General features: G+C 36.7%; 1 protein-coding gene across 1 annotated transcript; it reads left to right on the forward strand.

Annotated features, from left to right (window-relative positions):
• Positions 1 to 721: 721 nt before the first annotated feature.
• Positions 722 to 8,386, forward strand: LOC126754570 (odorant receptor 43a). The gene is made up of 7 exons (XM_050466664.1): positions 722 to 1,457; positions 1,571 to 1,709; positions 7,223 to 7,499; positions 7,627 to 7,726; positions 7,825 to 7,926; positions 7,982 to 8,089; positions 8,231 to 8,386. The coding sequence occupies exons 1-7, from the start codon at positions 1,152 to 1,154 to the stop codon at positions 8,333 to 8,335; spliced, it is 1,137 nt and encodes a 378-aa protein (XP_050322621.1). The 5' UTR covers positions 722 to 1,151; the 3' UTR covers positions 8,336 to 8,386.
• Positions 8,387 to 9,233: the final 847 nt, after the last annotated feature.

The following is a 9,233-nucleotide window of genomic DNA, read 5'->3' on the forward strand; positions in this document are numbered from 1 at the left end:
ACTGATAAGGTCCAATCAGTTTGTTGACGGTGGGCTTTAATCTTTCACACAATACACACGGTAGTTGGCGCAGATTGTGGGGTCTCCCTTTCTGTGGTTTGGGCAGAGCACACTTAAATTCCAATCGTTGAGCATGCTTTCGTGCATGCTCCTTATCAGTTCTTCTTATATCATATTTACCCAAAAACAGTCGATTTTATAAATACTTAACAATATTTCTCTTCATTTGATGACAACCTTCTTCTTAGCACTTGGGTAGCATATTTATTAAAACACTACATTTTTAATAACATTGATATGCTGAATTAAACACTTTCTAAAAATAGACCTAACCAGGCGCTCCTCAAATATTATATAATTCCGACATAGTGTGTTCAATCTTTACAGAAACATATAAAAATATTCGTTGCAACGTTATTTTACTTGCATAATAATTTTTTCAAATTGTAAGACATTTTACACTATTTCAATATTAGCAAAGCTTAAAATAATGAAATAATTTTCTCAAGGTCAATTGCATGTCTTAAACACTATAATTTCAATTGTCATGCGCCTTCGAAATTTCACAGAAATAGCTCCTCCTTTTGAACTGAAAGTCCTCCATTGCATTCTCAGTGCAATTTGTCTTTAAATTGAGTTAGCAATTGTCACCAGCTGCGTCAATTGAAATGTGATTTAATGACTACTTAGGGTTGCATACCGAGTGATTAATGCCCGCAATTACGTATACGACACGTATTACAATAATAGATTTCACACACACACGCACACAGTGAATTCGATACTCATCAAACACGACAAATATTGAAGAGAATTTCTTACTCCGCGGTATTTAAGTGGCATCAAGTGACCAGCTGGCAAGAAGTGCGCCAATATCCTCGAATGGAAGTGGAAGTAGCCAGAGCGTTTGGATAAATAATAACAAGTGGCAAAATAAGCAATCAACCAATTGAGTTGTTGAGCAATCAGAAAATCAAACGCCTACAAAGTGGCGGTGTGAGTGAACGCAAACACTTTGTCAACCTTAGCTGGAGTTGTGGTGACTGCCAGCGACACTTGTAGTTACTTTTTGGTGTGTAGATATCTGTTAAAATTTCCGCCTCCACTTCGTTAGCGCTACTGCTTTGAAAACCTCGCAAATTCAAGTAAATATGGTCACCACGGTCGTAGACAACCCGATGCTCTCAGTCAATGTGAAGCTGTGGCAGTTCCTCTCCGTGCTCTTTGCACACGATTGGCGGCGCTGTGTCGCTTTTGTGGCACCCGTCTGCCTAATGAATGCAATGCAGTTCGTTTATTTGTATCAACAATGGGGTGATTTGGCCACTTTCATATTGAATACCTTCTTTGCGGTCTCCGTTTTCAACGCCTTGCTGCGTACGTGCCTTATTATTAAGAATCGAGATAAATTTGAAGCGTTGATGGAAGAATTGGTAACACTATACGACGATATACAAGTGAGTGCGAGTTGTGGCGCGTAATTTATTTTTTCAGTTTCATTGTTGGCCTAAAATAAAGTTTAAATAAAGAATGTCTTAAAATTTTTATTTTTCTTTTTTCGTTTCATCAGGATTCGGGTGATGATTATGCAAAGAGCGTGCTGTCCGTAGCCACAAAAAGCGCACGAAATATTTCCATTTTCAATTTGTCAGCTTCGTTCTCCGATTTAGTTGTGGCAATGGCATATCCACTTTTTCAACAACAGAGAGGTACGTAATTGATTGTTTAGTATTTAGTATCTAGCTACTTATTTTTGATAATTTTGTATACTAAAATATAAGTATTTTTGCTGAATTGAATATAATTACAAAATGAAGAACCTTATTTATTTTACGATTAACAAAAAGGAAAATTACGGATAAGAATATCGATTAAGATTATATATGTAAATAAAGTTAGTTGGTGCCAAAATATTGGGTAGTCTAAAAAGTCTTTTCGTATTTTGTCAATAGATGTCGTTGTAATCGTCTATTTCCAGTGCTACCAATCAAATTGTGTCATATCATATTGTGTTGGAAGTTTTAAGCTTCACTTAACCAAAAGAAATTTTATTCGGGGAAGTTAAAAAAAAGTTACAGCTGTTTAAAAGTATGTGAAAATAATAAAAAAATTCACTACATTTTGAACTTTTTTTATAAAAAACGGAAGAATGTCAAGCCTCCAATGAAATTTGTGAAGTTTATAGAGACGATGCTATATCAGTTCGTGTAGCACAACAATGGTTCGCTAATACCCGTTCTGGAACCGTCACATAATGGCATGGTCTTGAACTATTTAAAACAGGCTGGCTACAAAAAGAAGCTCGAAGTTTGGGTACCACACGATTTGTCTGTGAAAAATTTAATGGACCGAATTAACATCTGTAATACTTTACTGAAACGGTTTGAAATCGAACCATTTCTGAATCGATTGGTAACAGGATTTTCATGGATTGACGCCTCGAAAGGTTTTGCTGAGTGTTTAGTGGAATTGAAAGCTTGAGCTGCTCCAGCCTGGTCAAACGATTGATTTCTACATTTTACTGTTGTTTTATTTGTAAAGTTTTATTCCGCTATCATCATTGGTTCCTAATGTATATATTATACAGAGAAAGCATCAGATGAAATTCAAAATAGCGTTATATTGGAAGAAGGCGTGGTTGTGAACCGATTTCACCCATATTTCGTACATGTCATCAGGGTGTTAAGGAAATATTATATACCGAATTTCATTGCAATCGGTTTAGTAGTTCCTGAGATATGGTTTTTGGTCCATAAGTGGGCGACGCCAAGCCCATTTTCAATTTGTAAAAAAAAACCTGTATGCAGCTTCCTTCTGCCATTTCTTCTGTAAAATTTAGTGTTTCTGACGTTTTTTGTTAGTCGGTTAACGCACTTTTAGTGATTTTCAACATAACCTTTGTATAGGTGGTGGGCGTGGTTATTATCCGATTTCTTCCATTTTTGAACTGTATATGGAAATGCCTGAAGGAAACGACTCTATAGAGTTTGGTTGACATAGCTGTAGTAGTTTCCGATATATGTACAAAAAACTTAGTAGGGGGCGGGGCCACGCCCACTTTTCCAAAAAAATTACGTCCAAATATGCCCCTTCCTAATGCGATCCTTTGTGTCAAATTTCACTTTAAATCTTTATTTATGGCTTAGTTATGATACTTTATAGGTTTTCGGTTTTCGCCATTTTGTGGGCGTGGCAGTGGGCCGATTTTGCCCATCTTCGAACTTAACCTTTTTATGGAGCCAAGAAATACGTGTACCAACTTTCATCATGATATCTCAATTTTTACTCAAGTTACAGCTTGCACGGACGGACGGACGGACAGACAGACGGACGGACAGACAGATATCCGGATTTCAACTCTACTCGTCACCCCGATCACTTTGGTATATATAGCCCTATATCTGACTCTTTTAGTTTTAGGACTTACAAACAACCGTTATGTGAACAAAACTATAATACTCTCCTTAGCAACTTTGTTGCGAGAGTATAATAAGTTGCAGTTTGATTAGAAATACGAAAAGACTTTTTCCACTACCCAATAAATAGAAATCGATATGAATTAGAAATAATTATTATAATCTGAACAGGGTATATTAAGTTTGCCTCGATGTTTGTAACACCAAAAAGGAAACGTCGAAGACCTTACAAAGTATATAAAATTGATCAAGGTGACGATCAGTGTCGATTTGGCTATTAGTCAGAGACACAATATCAAATCATTATATAGCTGCCAAATAAAATTAACGAACGGAATCAAGTACATGAATGGAAAAATTGTTCAGATCATCTCTTTCGCAGATAATGGAACGATATTGACGTCAGCCAATGGAATCGATGTCATATGTTCGAAAGTAAACAGAGATATTGGTATTTCTCGCTTCTTCTCTGCATGGAACTAGACACTCTTCTTTCACACTAAATTCACAGCGACCATATTTACTAACTGGACGAAGAAATACGGACTGTATCTTAATATCACAGTAGATGGTGAAAAATATCCGGTTGGCAAAAACCCAAAAATTTTAAGTGTTACCTTCGACGGCCATTGCTTCTTCACTCCTTATACGATAACAATTACTGCCAAAGTACAGAGCCGTATGATAATCCGGCCAGCCGGTAACACATGGAGAATGGACAAAGAAATGTCAGTCAGTCAGCCAACTATTCGTATACTATGCTGGACCGAAATGGTCTTTTGGATGTGGATAAACGTAAGCGAGAAAGCTTCAGACGTGTCAGAATACTGCACTGCATACAATGACAAGATGCCTCTTGATGCCTCCGGTTGAACATTTTCACAATGATACCTGTATGATTCCGGTGAAAAACATAACCAACTTCTTTTTGAGCAGTTTCTGCTGAAGTATTTTCACATAAACCATCCCAGCAGTTGTCTGCTTGAAGCGAAACCACCTCCCAGGAACATCAAGAAGTCTTTCCTTGCATTGCAACAAACTTTTGTCAGTTTGAGTCCGCATTCACATTAAAAAAATCAGTATCTTCACCGACTCCCTCTCATTGAATGGCGTACTTGGGTTAAAAAATCCACCCAACGCAGACGAAGAGCTCAAGAACCCTTTCACAACTTCCTTCTGAATACTGTACCACCCGTATGATTCTAACCAGTTCTTTGCATTCCCAGCGTGTGGTTCTCATCTAACACCCCTCTACTTATGGTCCGACCCCGTCGAAACAGCATGTTTCCTATGCCAGCCATTAGATGATTTCGGTGACAGCAAACCTGAACCTTGCCACCTTAGAGAGGACTAGATAACCACTACTGTTTAGATTTCCCAGGAGTATTGCAAATAAGACCATTTAAAAGAAGAAGAAGACAGATATATTAAGTATTAAATAAAAACTTTAAGGAATTTTTTTCTTTACATGAAAGAACCCAAATCTAACTACTATAAAACCGTCAGAAAGATGAGTTTTCAACCACTATTTTCTTTCCTTCGTCTGTTTTTATACTCTCGCAGCAATGTTGCTAAGGAGAGTATTATAGTTTTGTTCACATAACGGTTGTTTGTAAGTCCTAAAACTAAAAGAGTCAGATATAGGGATATATATACCAAAGTGATCAGGATGACGAGTAGAGTTGAAATCCGGATGTCTGTCTGTCCGTCCGTCCGTGCAAGCTGTAACTTGAGTAAAAATTGAGATATCATGATGAAACTTGGTACACGTATTTCTTGGCTTCATAAGAAGGTGAAGTTCGAAGATGGGCACAATCGGCCCACTGCCACGCCCACAAAATGGCGAAAACCGAAAACCTATAAAGTATCATAACTAAGCCATAAATAAAGATATTAAAGTGAAATTTGACACAAAGGATCGCATTAGGAAGGGGCATATTTGGACGTAATTTTTTTGGAAAAGTGGGCGTGGCCCCGCCCCCTACTAAGTTTTTTGTACATATCTCGGAAACTACTATAGCTATGTCAACCAAACTCTATAGAGTCGTTTCCTTCAGGCATTTCCATATACAGTTCAAAAATGGAAGAAATCGGATAATAACCACGCCCACCTCCTATACAAAGGTTATGTTGAAAATCACTAAAAGTGCGTTAACGGACTAACAAAAAACGTCAGAAACACTAAATTTTACAGAAGAAATGGCAGAAGGAAGCTGCATACAGGCTTTTTTTAAAAATTGAAAATGGGCATGACGTCGCCCACTTATGGACCAAAAACCATACCTCAGGAACTACTAGACCGATTTCAATGAAATCCGGTATATAATATTTTCTTAACATAATTTTTACAACCACGCCTGCTTCCAATATAACGCTATTTTGAATTCCATCTGATGCCTTCTCTGTATAATATATACATTAGGAACCAATGATGATAGCGGCATAAAACTTTACACAAATACGGTATTTGAAAAATATGTAAATGACGGATAATGAAATCTCGATTATCACTTTATCATGCGAGAGTTCTTCTTACTCTTTCGGTTAAAATAGAAGCTCCCACGAAATATTCTTATAACTGAAAAACGATCGAGGACCCTTTTCTATCAAATCTAACAAAAAGTCTTAAGCTATCCTTAAAAAATTTAGATATGTATATAACTTTTTTATAATACCTAAGGATTGAACTGAAACCCCCGATCTAACTAGACATGATTCTAGAAAGCTTTAATCATCATGCTTCAATTTACCTAAATTAAGACCCAAAGTAGCTTCTTATTTTAGACAAAATCACCAGCATTCTTTGTTAAACCAAGGTTTTCAATTGGCGTAAACGATTTAAGTTTGAAAGCTAGTACTATGAATATATCTCGTTTTAAATGCTCCACAACTGTCATTCGATATTTATGAGACGAAGATCATCCCATTTAAGCAACGGGATGAATCACAAAATTTTTAAAATTCTCTTCGTTCCTCTGACTACTTCAAATGAAGTTAGACCATGTTTGATTCTGAATCGGCAATTTTTTTGCAAACGATTGCTAACCAAAGAACAATTATAATACTGATGGGTAAAATGTCTATATATTGTACCAATTCCTATTCTTGTGTCCTCGTCGCGCACCATGTAAACGTGAGTAACCCTTGGATAAGATGCGATAACCAACCCGTGTGGAGCCTGTGGTCACCGCTAAAGTAGAAAAAGCTCCAGCGGAGCCAGTCCGACATACTCGGTTTGAGAGTTCGCTGAAATCTAATTGCACCGTCTGTTCACCAGAGGTGTGCCAGCGGTCGGGCGTCGGTCTTGTAACTAGTGGCAAGCTATATAAATGTGTATGAAACTTTACCCAAACGCGTAGCCAGGCCGGGCTTGGTATCCGCCACATCGAAACCACTCAGAATGAAGAAGAAACAATAGCGACAGATGAAAGACCCCAGCTAGTCCCCAGTCAGATTTTCGGGATGGAAGAGAACACTCCAGCTTTGAAGTTTTGCGATTCAGTACCCTCCAATAGAAACAGAGGAAGAAGAAGACCTGCTCTCCGTTAAAGAGATTAGGTGGAGTAGGACCTAGCAGCACTTGGTATCTCGAATTGGCGCCTAATAGCGAAAATAAGAAACGACTCGCGCGCTGTTGTTAACTTGGCGATAACCGAGTAAGCGGTGTCTACGCCAATAAAGAAAAAGAAGATAGAATGTAGGTAAAATATATTTAAACTCCAACTTCTTCTGAAGATTACCTATACCGAAAATGTGTATTTATATACAAATGATGTCATTTAAACTGAATATTTTATTATTTACAGTTCATCCTTTTGGCGTTGCATTACCCGGCATCGATGTCACACGCTCTCCACTCTATGAACTCATCTATATCTGTCAATTCACCTTCCCATTCACTCTGTCCAGCATGTATATGCCCTATGTAAGCTCATTCGCCACTTTCTCCATGTTCGGAAAGGCAGCACTACAGATATTACAAAATAACCTCAGAAATTTATGCGATAATATGAAAAGTAAAACTGAAGAAGAGCTCTTCGAAATACTACGAAAGAATATCGCCTATCATGCGAGAATCGCTAGGTGAGTAGGGTGTAACTACTTTGAACATTTTCTTTATACTAAAAAGATTTTGATTCTATATTTCTAAAGTTTTTCATATAAAATATAAAATAAATAATATTTTAAAAATGTTTATTTTATTGTTTAGATATGTAAGTGACTTTAATGAATTAGTGACCTATATGGTACTCATCGAATTTCTGCTCTTCAGTTGCGTTATTTGCTCGCTGCTCTTTTGCATCAATATTGTAAGTGCAACTTAATCTCTTGAAAATTATAATAAAATAACATTTTGTAGTTCCTTAACCGTCTTTCTGTGTTTATATATCTTATTGCATTTATTTAGACAACCTCTACGGCAGAGAAGATTTCCATTGTCATGTATATTGGCACAATGCTGTATGTGCTCTTCACCTATTACTGGCAAGCTAATGGAGTTTTAGAAATGGTATAGTAGATTCATAACATAAGGTTGATAGCTAATTTTAATTGAATATCCTTAGAGCCTCCTCGTCTCAGATGCGGCTTACGAAATGCAATGGTACAATTGTAGTCCACGTTTTAAGAGAACTCTACTCATATTCATTGCACGCACGCAAAATCCTTTACAGGTGGGTATTGTTTTAAAAAGAGTTTCTAAAGTAGGGTACTTCTAAGTGTAAGAACGCAAGAAATATTTCACTGTGAAAGTTTTATCAAGCATATTTTTATGGTTTGTTTACAACTATATCACAAATTTTTGATTTTTACAGATCCGCGTTGGTCAGATGTACCCAATGACAATGGAGGTATTTCAATCACTGCTTAATAACGCGTACTCCTATTTTGCGCTTTTGCATAATCTTTATAATGATTAAAGCAATAATTTTATTTATTTTAAAAATATACTAGCATATTGTAGTAAAATATTTATATTATCTATTTTTCTATTCACTCCGCACTCGTAAGTATGACCGATTTTAAAAATATCATTCTAAATTGTTGAAGTTTCAATGAGATACATAAACTGCAGTTTTTTCAGAGGTAAAGGCTGATCCATTACGAGCCTCCTACTTGTTTAAAAAAAAAAATACAGAAACTTTAATTTTAATGGAGAATGATTCATCCATCCGTTGAGCCCAATTTTCGATGACTCGTTCGAGCATTTCGACTGGTAACTGGCGAATGACACGAGTGATGTTTTCCTTCAAGGCATGAATCGAAACGAAATTGTCCACATACACTTACGACTTTACAACTCTCCATAGGAAAAAGTCTAATGGTGTGCCAAACGTGAAATTATCAGCACACCGAAAAGTTCTCTCAATAAATCCGTTGATTGATGCGATGAGTTGAAACTGTCGCTGAGATCACACGCTTCAATTTTAGAAATCAAATAGTTTTAGGTAATATGAATCGATGATTCCACCGGCCCACAAACCACATCAAACCGTTGTTTTTTTGGATGAAGTGTCAGCTCTTGAATGTCTTCAGATTGCTCTTTGTCCCAAATGCGGCAATTTTGCTTGTTTACATACCAATTGAGCAAGAAATGGGACTCATCGATGACCAAAATTTTATTCCAAAACGTCAGATCTTCTTGGAACTTTTCTAGAGTCCATAGACTGTCTTTTATGAGACAAGATTCATCCCATTCGAGCAATGATACCTTAATTCTGTAATGATTTACAAAATTTTATAAATTTCATGACATTTCATTGATTTGAAATGAAGTTATTGCGTTTTAGGTGTCAGTATGTTGTGTTATCGACGCGA

Source organism: Bactrocera neohumeralis, chromosome 4, assembly GCF_024586455.1.
Source record: "Bactrocera neohumeralis isolate Rockhampton chromosome 4, APGP_CSIRO_Bneo_wtdbg2-racon-allhic-juicebox.fasta_v2, whole genome shotgun sequence".
In the NCBI taxonomy this organism is placed as follows: Eukaryota; Metazoa; Arthropoda; class Insecta; order Diptera; family Tephritidae; genus Bactrocera; species Bactrocera neohumeralis.